Source organism: Oncorhynchus gorbuscha, linkage group LG22 (assembly GCF_021184085.1).
Source record: "Oncorhynchus gorbuscha isolate QuinsamMale2020 ecotype Even-year linkage group LG22, OgorEven_v1.0, whole genome shotgun sequence".
In the NCBI taxonomy this organism is placed as follows: domain Eukaryota; kingdom Metazoa; phylum Chordata; class Actinopteri; order Salmoniformes; family Salmonidae; genus Oncorhynchus; species Oncorhynchus gorbuscha.
In genome coordinates, this window is record NC_060194.1 from 21145785 (window position 1) to 21160226 (window position 14442).

At 47.9% G+C, this 14442-nt stretch overlaps 1 protein-coding gene across 1 annotated transcript in view; it reads left to right on the forward strand.

Moving 5' to 3' along the window:
- Window positions 1-14442, forward strand: part of LOC124009391 (beta-1,4-galactosyltransferase 2-like) — a 162360-nt gene that overhangs the window by 90568 nt on the left and 57350 nt on the right. Inside the window, exon 3 of the mRNA XM_046321184.1 lies at window positions 13498-13733. Within this exon, the coding sequence (XP_046177140.1) occupies window positions 13498-13733 (236 nt within the window). The remainder of the gene's footprint in view (window positions 1-13497; window positions 13734-14442) is intronic.

The window sequence follows — 14442 nt, forward strand, 5'->3', positions numbered from 1 at the left end:
GGCGAATAATTATAATTTTGCAGATTAACACTGGAGTGATAAATGATCAGATGTACAGGTAGAGATATTGGTGTGCAAAAGAGCAGAAAAGTAAATAAATAAAAACTGTGGGGATGAGGTAGGTGAAAATGGGTGGGCTATTTACCAATAGACTATGTACAGCTGCAGCGATCGGTTAGCTGCTCAGATAGCTGATGTTTGAAGTTGGTGAGGGAGATAAAAGTCTCCAACTTCAGTGATTTTTGCAATTCGTTCCAGTCACAGGCAGCAGAGTACTGGAACGAAAGGCGGCAGAATGAGGTGTTGGCTTTAGGGATGATCAGTGAGATACACCTGCTGGAGCGCGTGCTACGGATGGGTGTTGCCATCATGACCAGTGAACTGAGATAAGGCAGAGCTTTACCTAGCATGGACTTGTAGATGACCTGGAGCCAGTGGGTCTGGCGATTAATATGTAGCGAGGGCCAGCCGACTAGAGCATACAAGTCGCAGTGGTGGGTGGTATAAGGTGCTTTAGTGACAAAACGGATGGCACTGTGATAAACTGCATCCAGTTTGCTGAGTAGAGTGTTGGAAGCAATTTTGTAGATGACATCGCCGAAGTCGAGGATCGGTAGGATAGTCAGTTTTACTAGGGTAAGCTTGGCAGCGTGAGTGAAGGAGGCTTTGTTGCGGAATAGAAAGCTGACTCTTGATTTGATTTTCAATTGGAGATGTTTGATATGAGTCTGGAAGGAGAGTTTGCAGTCTAGCCAGACACCTAGGTACTTATAGATGTCCACATATTCAAGGTCGGAACCATCCAGGGTGGTGATGCTAGTCGGGCATGCGGGTGCAGGCAGCGATCGGTTGAAAAGCATGCATTTGGTTTTACTAGCGTTTAAGAGCAGTTGGAGGCCACGGAAGGAGTGTTGTATGGCATTGAAGCTCGTTTGGAGGTTAGATAGCACAGTGTCCAATGACGGGCCGAAAGTACATAGAATGGTGTCGTCTGCGTAGAGGTGGATCAGGGAATCGCCCGCAGCAAGAGCAACATCATTGATATATACAGAGAAAAGAGTCGGCCCGAGAATTTAACCCTGTGGCACCCCCATAGAGACTGCCAGAGGACCGGACAGCATGCCCTCCGATTTGACACACTGAACTCTGTCTGCAAAGTAATTAGTGAACCAGGCAAGGCAGTCATCCGAAAAACCGAGGCTACTGAGTCTGCCGATAACAATATGGTGATTGACAGAGTCGAAAGCCTTGGCAAGGTCGATGAAGACGGCTGCACAGTATTGTCTTTTATCGATGGCGGTTATGATATCGTTTAGTACCTTGTGTGTGGCTGAGGTGCACCCGTGACCGGCTCGGAAACCAGATTGCACAGCGGAGAAGGTACGGTGGGATTCGAGATGGTCAGTGACCTGTTTGTTGACTTGGCTTTCGAAGACCTTAGATAGGCAGGGCAGAATGGATATAGGTCTGTAACAGTTTGGGTCCAGGGTGTCTCCCCCTTTGAAGAGGGGGATGACTGCGGCAGCTTTCCAATCCTTGGGGATCTCAGACGATATGAAAGAGAGGTTGAACAGGCTGGTAATAGGGGTTGCGACAATGGCGGCGGATAGTTTCAGAAATAGAGGGTCCAGATTGTCAAGCCCAGCTGATTTATACGGGTCCAGCTTTTGCAGCTCTTTCAGAACATCTGCTATCTGGATTTGGGTAAAGGAGAACCTGGAAGGGCTTGGGCGAGGAGCTGCGGGGGGGCAAAGCTGTTGGCCGAGGTAGGAGTAGCCAGGCGGAAGGCATGGCCAGCCGTTGAGAAATGCTTGTTGAAGTTTTCGATAATCATGGATTTATCGGCGGTGACCGTGTTACCTAGCCTCAGTGCAGTGGGCAGCTGGGAGGAAGTGCTCTTGTTCTCCATGGACTTCACAGTGTCTCAGAACTTTTTGGAGTTGGAGCTACAGGATGCAAACTTCTGCCTGAAGAAGCTGGCCTTAGCTTTCCTGACTGACTGCGTGTATTGGTTCCTGACTTCCCTGAACAGTTGCATATCGCGGGGACTATTCGAAAGCTATTGCAGTCCGCCACAGGATGTTTTTGTGCTGGTCGAGGGCAGTCAGGTCTGGAGTGAACCAAGGGCTGTATCTGTTCTTAGTTCTGCATTTTTTGAACGGAGCATGCTTATCTAAAATGGTGAGGAAGTTACTTTTAAAGAATGACCAGGCATCCTCAACTGACGGGATGAGGTCAATGTCCTTCCAGGATACCCGGGCCAGGTTGATTAGAAAGGCCTGCTCACAGAAGTGTTTTAGGGAGCGTTTGACAGTGATGAGGGGTGGTCGTTTGACTGCGGCTCCGTAGCGGATACAGGCAATGAGGCAGTGATCGCTGAGATCCTGGTTGAAGACAGCGGAGGTGTATTTGGAGGGCCAGTTGGTCAGGATGACGTCTATGAGGGTGCCCTTGCATACAGAGTTAGGGTAGTACCTGGTGGGTTCCTTGATGATTTGTGTGAGATTGAGGGCATCTAGCTTAGATGCCCTCAATCTCTGCCGGGGTGTTAAGCATATCCCAGTTTAGGTCACCTAACAGAACAAACTCTGAAGCTAGATGGGGGGCAATCAATTCACAAATGGTGTCCAGGGCACAGCTGGGAGCTGAGGGGGGTCGGTAGCAGGCGGCAACAGTGAGAGACTTATTTCTAGAGAGAGTCATTTTCAAAATTAGTAGTTCGAACTGTTTGGGTATGGACCTGTAAAGTATGACAGAACTTTGCAGGCTATCTCTGCAGTAGACTGCAACTCCTCCACCTTTGGCAGTTCTATCTTGACGGAAGATGTTATAGTTGGGTATGGAAATCGCTGAATTTTTGGTGGCCTTCCTGAGCCAGGATTCAGACACGGCAAGGACATTTAGGAGAGTGTGCTAAAGCAGTGAGTAAAACAAACTTAGGGAGGAGGCTTCTGATGTTGACATGCATGAAACCAAGGCTTTTTTGATCACAGAAGTCAACAAATGAGGGTGCCTGGGGACATGCAGGGCCTGGGTTTACCTCCACATCACCCACGGAACAGAGAAGGAGTATTATGAGGGTGCGGCTAAAGGCTATCAAAACTGGTCGCCTAGAGCGTTGGGGACAGAGAATAAGAGGAGCAGGTTTCTGGGCATGGTAGAATATATTCAGGGCATAATGCGCAGACTGGGGTATGGTGGGGTGCGGGTACAGCGGAAGTAAGCCCAGGCACTGGGTGATGATGAGAGAGGTTGTATCTCTGGACATGCTGGTTGTAATGGGTGAGGTCACCGCATATGTGGGAGGTGGGACAAAGGAGGTATCAGGGGTATGAGGAGTGGGACTCCATTGTGAACTAAAACAATGATAACTAACCTGAGCAACAGTATACAAGGCATATTGACATTTGAGAGAGACATACAGCGAGGCATACAGTAATCACAGGTGTTGAATTGGGAAAGCTAGCTAAAACAGTAGGTGAGACAACAGCTAATCAGCTAGCACAACAACAGCAGGTAAAATGGTGTTGACTAGGCAACGGGGCCAACAGATAAAACAAACAAGCAGAATGGAGTACCGTGATTAATGGACAGTCCAGCGTGCATCAGCTATGTAGCCAAGTGATCAGTGTCCAGGGGGCAGCGGTGGATGGGGCAGGGGAGCTGGACTGGCGAGTGTTATCCAGGTTAAAAAACTAACAATGACTAAATAGCTTGTAGCTAGTTAGCTGGTTAGCTTCTGGAGGTTCTTGAGTGTGTTCTAAAAATTAAAAATAATAGCGATTCCGTATCACATTGGTTGAGGCAGGTTTCCGGAAGGTATAAAGAAATTGTAAAAAATCGGGAAGAGATAGAAAGTACATATGGGCCACTGAGTGTTTGGGACGCGGCGATGCAGACGGTTAGCAGGCCTGTGCTAACAAGCTAACAGTTAGCAGGCCGGGGTAAACAAGGTAGCAGTTAGCGGACCTCAGCTAAACAAGCAAACAGTTAGCAGGCCGAATTAGCAAGCAAGGAGATAGCAAGGGCTAGAGAGTTAGCCTTTGGGGGACGTCGCGATGGGGTGAGTCTGTTTATTCCTCTTCATGCGGTGACATCGATAGACCGGTCGTGGGTCCGGGTATTGTAGCCCAGGAGTATGCTACGGTGGTAGCACAGGGGCTCTGGCCGGGCTAGCTTCAATCTAAGTGGGTGGAAACGCTAGCCAGGAGTAATCATCCGGGGTTGTGGTTTAGCTCGATAGCTAGTTGTGAAGATCCAGCTGAAAAATGTTCTGTTTGCGGTGGGAATCCGGGGATAAAAAATAAATAGGTCCGTTATGCTCTGGTTAGCGTCGCGTTGTTCGAACTGGCGAGAGCTTTCCGAGCTAAAGGTTAGCTGATGACCGGTTAGCTGAAGACCGCTAGCATAGCTGGTGGTTAGCTGGCTAGCGTCAGTTGAGGGGTTCCGGTTCCGAAGTAAATATAAATACTTTAGGAAAAGGTAGCAACATTGGGTGAGGCGGGTTGCAGGAGAGTATTTGGAAGTTTAGGTTTAGCAAAATGTTTTTAAAGAAATGCGAAGAAAAATATGTAAAACGAAAAAGAGACGATATATACAGGGGACACGATACGACAGGACGACTTACTGCTTGGAATCATAACTTATCCCTCTCCCCTTACTTGTCTCGCTCCCCAGCCCCAGCACCTTTCCATGTCCTTGTCCCTCTACCCAGCACCTTTACCTGTCCTTGTCCCTCTCCCCAGCACCTTTACCTGTCCTTGTCCCTCTCCCCAACCACAGCACCTTTCTCTGTCCTTGTCCTTGTCCCTCTCCCCAGCCCCAGCACCTTTATCTGTCCTTGTCCTTCTCCCCATCCCCAGCACCTTTTACTGTCCTTGTCCCTCTCCCCAGCCCCAGCACCTTTCCCCGTCTTTGTCCCTGTCCCCAGTACCTTTCCCCTTCCTTGTCTCGCTCCCCAGACCCAGCACCTTTCCATGTCCTTGTCCCTGTCCCCAGTACCTTTCCCCTTCCCTGTCTCGCTCCCCAGACCCAGCACCTTTCCATGTCCTTGTCCCTCTCCCCAGTACCTTTCCCCTTCCTTGTCTCGCTCCCCAGCCCCAGCACCTTTCCCTCTCCTTGTCCCTCTCCCCAGCCCCAGCACCTTTCCCTGCCCTTGTCCATTTTCCCAGCCCCAACCCCAGCACCTTTCCCCTACCTTGTCCCTCTCCCCAGCCCCTGTACCTTTCCCTGTCCTTGTCCCTCTCCCTTGCCCCAGCCACAGCACCTTTCCCTGTCCGTGTCCCTCTTCCCAGCACCTTTCCTTGTCCCTCCTCCCCGCCCCAGGCCCAGCACCTTTCTCTGTTCTTGTCCTTGTCCCTCTCCCCAGCCCCAGCACCTTTCTCTGTCCTTGTCCATGTCTCTCTCCCCAGCCCCAGTACCTTCCCCTGTCCTTGCCCCTCTCCCCATCCCCAGCACTTTTCCCCGTCCTTGTCTCTCTCCCCAGTACCTTTCCCCGTCCTTGTCTCTCTCCCCAGCCCCAGCACCTTTCCATGTCCTTGTCCCTCTCCCCAGTACCTTTCCCCATCCTTGTCCCTCTCCCCAGTCCCAGCACCTTTCTCTGTCCCTGTCCTTGTCCCTCTCCCCAGCCACAGCACCTTTCTCTGTCCTTGTCCTTGTCCCTCTCCCCAACCACAGCACCTTTCTCTGTCCCTGTCCTTGTCCCTCTCCCCAGCCCCAGCACCTTTCTCTGTCCCTGTCCTTGTCCCTCTCCCCAGCCACAGCACCTTTCTCTGTCCCTGTCCTTGTCCCTCTCCCCAGCCACAGCACCTTTCTCTGTCCTTGTCCTTGTCCCTCTCCCCAACCACAGCACCTTTCTCTGTCCCTGTCCTTGTCCCTCTCCACAGCCCCAGCACCTTTCTCTGTCTTTGTCCTTGTCCCTCTCCCCAGCTCCAGCACCTTTGTCACTGTCCTTGTCCCTCTCCCCAGCCCCAGCACCTTTCTCTGTCCTTGCCCTTGTCCCTCTCCCCAGCCCCAACCACAATACCTTTCTCTGTCCTTGTCCTTGTCCCTCTCACCAGCCCCAGCACCTTTCTCTGTCCTTGTCCTTGTCCCTCTCCCCAGCCCCAACCACAATACCTTTCTCTGTCCCTGTCCCTCTCCCCAGTACCTTTCCCCATCCTTGTCCCTCTCCCCAGTCCCAGCACCTTTCTCTGTCCCTGTCCTTGTCCCTCTCCCCAACTACAGCACCTTTCTCTGTCCTTGTCCTTGTCCCTCTCCCCAACCACAGCACCTTTCTCTGTCCCTGTCCTTGTCCCTCTCCCCAGCCCCAGCACCTTTCTCTGTCCCTGTCCTTGTCCCTCTCCCCAACCACAGCACCTTTCAAGGACAGGGACAGAGGACAGGGACAGAGAAAGGTGCTGGGACTGGGGAGAGGGACAAGGATGGGGAAAGGTACTGGGGAGAGGGACAAGGACATGGAAAGGGACATATTCAATCAATCCCTATACCAGTCTGCTGTTCCCACATGCTTCAAGAGGGCCACCATTGTTCCTGTTCCCAAGAAAGCTAAGGTAACTGAGCTAAACGACTACCGCCCCGTAGCACTCACTTCCGTCATCATGAAGTGCTTTGAGAGACTAGTCAAGGACCATATCACCTCCACCCTACCTGACACCCTAGACCCACTCCAATTTGCTTACCGCCCAAATAGGTCCACAGACGATGCAATCTCAACCACACTGCACACTGCCCTAACCCACCTGGACAAGAGGAATACCTATGTGAGAATGCTGTTCATCGACTACAGCTCGGCATTCAACACCATAGTACCCTCCAAGCTCGTCATCAAGCTCGAGACCCTGGGTCTCGACCCGCCCTGTGCAACTGGGTACTGGACTTCCTGACGGGCCGCCCCCAGGTGGTGAGGGTAGGCAACAACATCTCCTCCCCGCTGATCCTCAACACGGGGCCCCACAAGGGTGCGTTCTGAGCCCTCTCCTGTACTCCCTGTTCACCCACGACTGCGTGGCCACGCACGCTCCAACTCAATCATCAAGTTTGCGGACGACACAACAGTGGTAGGCTTGATTACCAACAACGACGAGACGGCCTACAGGGAGGAGGTGAGGGCCCTTGGAGTGTGGTGTCAGGAAAATAACCTCACACTCAACGTCAACAAAACTAAGGAGATGATTGTGGACTTCAGGAAACAGCAGAGGGAACACCCCCTATCCACATCGATGGAACAGTAGTGGAGAGGGTAGCTAGTTTTAAGTTCCTCGGCATACACATCACAGACAAACTGAATTGGTCCACTCACACTGACAGCGTTGTGAAGAAGGCGCAGCAGCGCCTATTCAACCTCAGGAGGCTGAAGAAATTCGGCTTGTCACCAAAAGCACTCACAAACTTCTACAGATGCACAATCGAGAGCATCCTGGCGGGCTGTATCACCGCCTGGTACGGCAACTGCTCCGCCCTCAACCGTAAGGCTCTCCAGAGGGTAGTGAGGACTGCACAACGCATCACCGGGGGCAAACTACCTGCCCTCCAGGACACCTACACCACCCGTTGTTACAGGAAGGCCATAAAGATCATCAAGGACATCAACCACCCGAACCACTGCCTGTTCACCCCGCTATCATCCAGAAGGCGAGGTCAGTACAGGTGCATCAAAGCTGGGACCGAGAGACTGAAAAACAGCTTCTATCTCAAGGCCATCAGACTGTTAAATAGCCACCACTAACATTGAGTGGCTGCTGCCAACACACTGTCATTGACACTGACCCAACTCCAGCCATTTTAATAATGGGAATTGATGGGAAATGATGTAAATATATCACTAGCCACTTTAAACAATGCTACCTTATATAATGTTACTTACCCTACATTATTCATCTCATATGCATATGTATATACTGTACTCTACAACATCGACTGCATCCTTATGTAACACATGTATCACTAGCCACTTTAACTATGCCACTTTGTTTACTTTGTCTACACACTCATCTCATATGTATATACTGTACTCGATACCATCTACTGTATGCTGCTCTGTACCATCACTCATTCATATATCCTTATGTACATGTTCCTTATCCCCTTACACTGTGTATAAGACAGTAGTTTTGGAATTGTTAGTTAGATTACTTGTTGGTTATCACTGCATTGTCGGAACTAGAAGCACAAGCATTTCGCTACACTCGCATTAACATCTGCTAACCATGTGTATGTGACAAATAAATAAAATTTGATTTGATTTGATTTGATTTCTCTGTCCTTGTCCTTGTCCCTCTCCCCAACCACAGCACCTTTCTCTGTCCCTGTCCTTGTCCCTCTCCCCAGCCACGGCACCTTTCCCTGGTACAGTAGTAGTGGTAGGAGTCATGCTCTCAGCAGCAGCACAGTAGTGTTCAGGCAGGATTTGTCTCCCTCTGCTCACGCAGCGTGTTGTCTCTCACACTGCATTATTTGTGTGGGTGTTATATAACAGCATGGCTCCTGGCTAACAGACCAACACAACCCCCAGCACGGCACGGCACAGGGAGGGGGAAAGAGCTGTGGGCACAGGGAGAGGGCAGGTACAGTACAATACATTACCTTACAGTGCAGTTAAGTACACTACTTTACTGTATAGTGCAATATAGTGCAAAACAATACTGTCCAAAACATCAAGGTACAATACAACACTGAACACTTTCATGCTAGCCTAAATTCTGCTGATACTAATGTAACCAGAGAGCACAACAAAACAAAGTCCTGAGTTGATGTCATGATATCTATTTAACTGGGGTCGAGGCTTTTCCCCAGGTGGCCGGAGAGGATAATATTATCTGCTGCTCCCTCCATCCAGATCTGCTGGGAATCTATCAGCCCACTCTTAGAGCCTTAACAACAGAACAGTCATGGTGGTGCTGGTGCTTATTGCCTGGCTGGCTTTCAGGAGATGGGGTCTGTACTCTGCACCACAGGAGGAGCAGCACACTGGCACCACGCTGTACTCACTCTCAACCCATATCTACAGTAACTGTATAGAGTTATACTAGACTGTACTCACTCTGAACCCATATCTACAGTAACTGTATAGAGTTATACCAGACTGTACTCACTCTGAACCCATATCCACAGTAACTGTATATAGTTATACCAGACTGTACTCACTCTGAACCCATATCTACAGTAACTGTATAGATAGATCCTGTATAGTTATACCAGACTGTACTCACTCTGAACCCATATCTACAGTAACTGTATAGAGTTATACCAGACTGTACTCACTCCGAACCCATATCTATAGTAACTGTATAGATAGATCCTGTATAGAGTTATACCAGACTGTACTCACTCTGAACCCATATCTACAGTAACTGTATAGAGTTATACCAGACTGTACTCACTCCGAACCCATATCTACAGTAACTGTATAGACAGACCCTGTATAGAGTTATACCATGCTGTACTCACTCTGAACCCATATCTACAGTAACTGTATAGAGTTATACCAGACTGTACTCACTCTGAACCCATATCTACAGTAACTGTATAGGGTTATACCAGACTGTACTCACTCTGAACCCATATCTACAGTAACTGTATAGACAGAGACTTATAGAACCTGTATAGAGTTATACCAGACTGTACTCACTCTGAACCCATATCTACAGTAACTGTATAGAATTATACCAGACTGTACTCACTCTGAACCCATATCTACAGTAACTGTATAGATAGATCCTGTATAGAGTTATACCAGACTGTACTCACTCTCAACCCATATCTACAGTAACTGTATAGATAGACCCTGTATAGAGTTATACCAGACTGTACTCACTCTGAACCCATATCTACAGTAACTGTATAGATATACCCTGTATAGAGTTATACCAGACTGTACTCACTCTGAACCCATATCTACAGTAACTGTATAGAGTTATACCAGACTGTACTCACTCTGAACCCATATCTACAGTAACTGTATAGATAGATCCTGTATAGAGTTATACCAGACTGTACTCACTCTGAACCCATATCTACAGTAACTGTATAGATAGATCCTGTATAGAGTTATACCAGACTGTACTCACTCTGAACCCATATCTACAGTAACTGTATAGAGTTATACCAGACTGTACTCACTCCGAACCCATATCTACAGTAACTGTATAGACAGACCCTGTATAGAGTTATACCAGACTGTACTCACTCTGAACCCATATCTACAGTAACTGTATAGATAGACCCTGTATAGAGTTATACCAGACTGTACTCACTCTGAACCCATATCTACTGTAACTGTATAGACAGAGACTTACAGAGCCTGTATAAAGGTGTACCAGGCTGCAGGTTACAGTCACTTCAAACCCTATCAATCTACTGTAATGTAACTGTATCAAGCCTGTACAGAGATTTACCAGCATGCAGGTTTCAGTCACATCAATTTACTGTAACTGTAGTCTGGAATAGGGATTTACCAGCCTGAAGGTTACAGTCACTCCAAACCCTTATCTACTGTAGCTATAGAGTCTTCACTTCACTGCATTAGATTTACCCCCAGCAGCACACAGAGGAAAATAAAATGCTTACTAACACTGCCCTGGCAGCTCCTAATATAACACACACACACACACACACACACACACACACACACACACACACACACACACACACACACACACACACACACACACACACACACACACACACACACACACACACACACACACACACACACACATACACACACACACACTGAGGAGCGGGAGAGCACTGATTCCTTTCCAGCAGCAGCCAGCGGCCTCTTTGACAGCATGCCTTTTTTCCCACATTAAGCAGCTAATTAAAAGTTGCTGGATCCCAATCTGCCTTTGTAGTGGGATCTCTTCAAAAGGGTCCGCCAGTTGGAGAGATAGAGAATGAATGGGGACACAGTGGGGAGAACAGCAGAGAACAGTGGTGGTGTGGTGAGTTTATGGAAAGGCCGAGAGGGTTGCTAATTAGGTGGCTGGCCTCTGCATCTTCTAAAAAGTGGACACAAGCACCCTTTTCCCTCTCCGCCGCTGCTCTGCTCTCTGTCTGAAGAATAGGCCATTACAGGATGGGGTGTACGGAACTGATCTGAGGGGGCACTGTTTGTTCGGATCGTCAAGGAGGAGTAATGACATTCAAACATCTAAATGTGTATATTGTCATGGAGACTATAGTACTATGGGTGTAAATGGAGATGGAGAAAGACAAGGAAATGAGCATGGCCAGAGAACATGAGACCTTTCATCATTAAATGTGTATTATCCTAAGGCCAGGCAGAAAACTCAATTACAGCCAAATATGCTTCCCACAAACTGACCCAGGGGCTGCAGATTTTGTTATTTCAATAATACAGGCTAGAGAGGAGGAAACAGCAAAGGACTACTGCCGCAAATAGATGCCACACATTCAACTCCTGTAAACAATCTTGACCTCGTTTCTTTCCAATTACAAAGTCCAATTTGTGCACAGCATGCATCCCCATCAAATGTGGCTATATTGGCTACTGTATAGTGGTTTGTGGCTAACTATAGCCTGCATGCTACCAGCTTTGGGTCAGTGTTGATGCTAGTTTGTGCCCTTACTACTTCCATATTGTTCTGAGACCAAGTGATCTTCCAACGTTTGGACCATGTCCCAGATAGCAGAATCATATACTGTGATTATAATTTACAACTTTTTTTAAAATCACATAATTAGCAAGTACCGTTGCAAATCCCAATGTCCAAGGGCTTCCATTCACTGAAGATGTGGAGGTCTCTTTAAGCTTGTACTGTATTACTGATTTGACCTGTGCCTTCTGCTCTATGTAATGCATGGTAGCGGGGCGTGATGCAACAATAACTCATCTTTTTGTCAGTTACAGTATTGTTGTGGTTTATACTGTATGCTGGTTATGTATGGTTACAATAGTATCTAACCAAGCATTTACATAGAGGATACCGGTGATGTTACACTAATACTGATGCTGTTGATGATAACACTGGGGATATCACCATCATCAATAATTCAACAACTAACATGGCCAATAAAAACAGACCCGTTGCTCTGTGTTGCAGGATGATGATGTGTTGCTCTCTGTGTTTCCGCTTAGTTTTTGTTTATGCCTGTTTTTAATAGTCTCCTAGCTAGCAGCGAGGGAGAGAGTGTGCCATGTGTGTGTGTGCGCACCGTGTGTGTTCCAATTATCATCCCATTAGTGAGGTTCAGGTCCTCTCCTGCTATGTCCACTATACACATTAATGAATCGTTCTCTAACACTAACGAGTAGATGAAGGGAGGGCACCTAGTGGGAAATATGAGGAGGGAGAGGGAGCATACCTGGTATGAGGGCTTGTTGTGGCATGTGTCTTAAATTGCATCCTATTCCCTATGTAGTGCACTACTTTTGGCCAGAGGCCTATGGAGTAGTGCACTATATAGGGGACAGGATGCCATTTGAGATACACGTTGTATGTTTGTCAGTGGATTCGGGCAATGCAGGCGACACTCTAGAATGATACAGTTTGGTATCTGACTCACCCTGCGTTGTCGATGACTCAGATAATATGGAGTGTCTGTCTATATGAGCCACATTCCGTTAGTTTTGCTCACGCTCTCAACAAATGCATCATGCTTTTCAGCGCGTTGTACATACAGGTAACTGCCAAAATAAAGGAAACACCAACATAAAGTGTCTTAATAGGGTGTTGGGGCACCACGAGCCAGAACAGCTTCAATCCATCTTAGCATAGATTCTATAAGTGTCTGGAACTCTATTGGAGGAATGCGACACCGTTCCTCCACAAGAAATTCCATCATTTGGTGTTTGTTGATGGTGGTGGAAAACTCTGTCTCAAACACCCCTCCAGAATCTCCAATACATCATTTTCATGCTCATCAAACCATTCAGTGACCACTCGTGTGCTGTGGATGAGGGCATTGTCATCCTATAGGGGCATAGCCATGGTAACCAAAATAATGGCCTGCCAAGCATTTTGATACATGACCCTAAGCATGATGGGATGTATCGTCCTTAACTCAGGAACCACACCTGTGTGGAAGCACCTGCTTTCAATATACTCTGTATCCTTCATTTACTCAAGTGTTTCCATTATTTGGGCAGTTACCTGTACATCAATTATAAGTGGATTACCTCATGATATGGTGGAGTTGTGGTAGGCAGCACTCCCTTTGGTGGCCAGAGACAAATGAATGGTTTGCTGTGGAGTAGACTGATCATTAGAATGCTAAGAGTTTAGTGTTTGTTGTTGTGGCTCTAGATGGGCATTGCAGCTCCGTAATTGCTTTCCATGTATTTTCATCTCCATGGAGAGAATACTTGAAGGTTAAGTCTTAGGTGTTTTTATTTCAAGCTACCGGTACTACTGCTTTTCAGACGCAACCTTCTCATGAATTCTGTAAACATTGCGTTCCCACAGGCATTTACCCGTATTTGCACATTCCAGTTGGCTTTGATGTCGACAATGCATCCCCTCTTTCTTTCTCCAGTGGGCCGCCTCCTCATCGAGTTTGCCTCCCAGATGACGATGGAACGAGTGCAGAAGGAGAACCCCAACGTGACGGAGGGGGGCAAGTACACCCCACCGGACTGCCGCGCCAAACAGAAGGTGGCTATCATTATCCCGTTCAGACACAGAGACAACCACCTCAAGTACTGGCTGCACTACCTGCACCCCATCCTACGACGGCAGAAGATCGACTACGGCATCTATATCATCACCCAGGTCAGTGTTTAGGATCAACTGATTTAGGATCCACTTCTTCTACCCTGGACCTACTGTAACTTTAACTATCAATAGATAATAGCCACACAACAAAGTGGGCCATTGAACCGTAGATATTATGGAATTATAATGCTGTGCCTCACTACCTTTTCCAGTACGAGTTGAATGATAATCCAATATACGCTGCTGTTTCATCCTTGTCCGTCCACTGAGTGACACATTCCATTCCCAAAACACTTCAAGAGAGGTCAATGGAGCTTCTTATTCATGTAGGGGCAGGATCGTTCAACTTCAAGTGCCCCAGCCCCTCCATGTCCACCCCTGTTCACCATGAGGCAATAGAAGTGTCGTACAATTCCACCATTCAGGGGAGGATGTTGGGTAATGTGCTCTGATGTCCTCCGTCAGTCCTTCCAGTGGGTGCAGCACCCTAGTTACTCCCTCTGTGGAACAGGCGGTTTGGTTCCGCCTGCTCAGCTCAGCCCAGCGTGTCTCTTGATTTATGTCCCAGGCTCTCATATCTCCGTTATTATCCATGTCAGAGGCCTCATCTTCTCTATCATTAATGCTGCGCTGGTTCTTCTTCTGCACTGGGAACAGAGAAGTAGAAACGAGGAGTATGTGCATGCATGCAATGCATTTGTTTCCCCTTTCATTTCCATCCGGTCTATTCTCCCTGAACATCTACTGTAGCTGTAGCTATTCTACT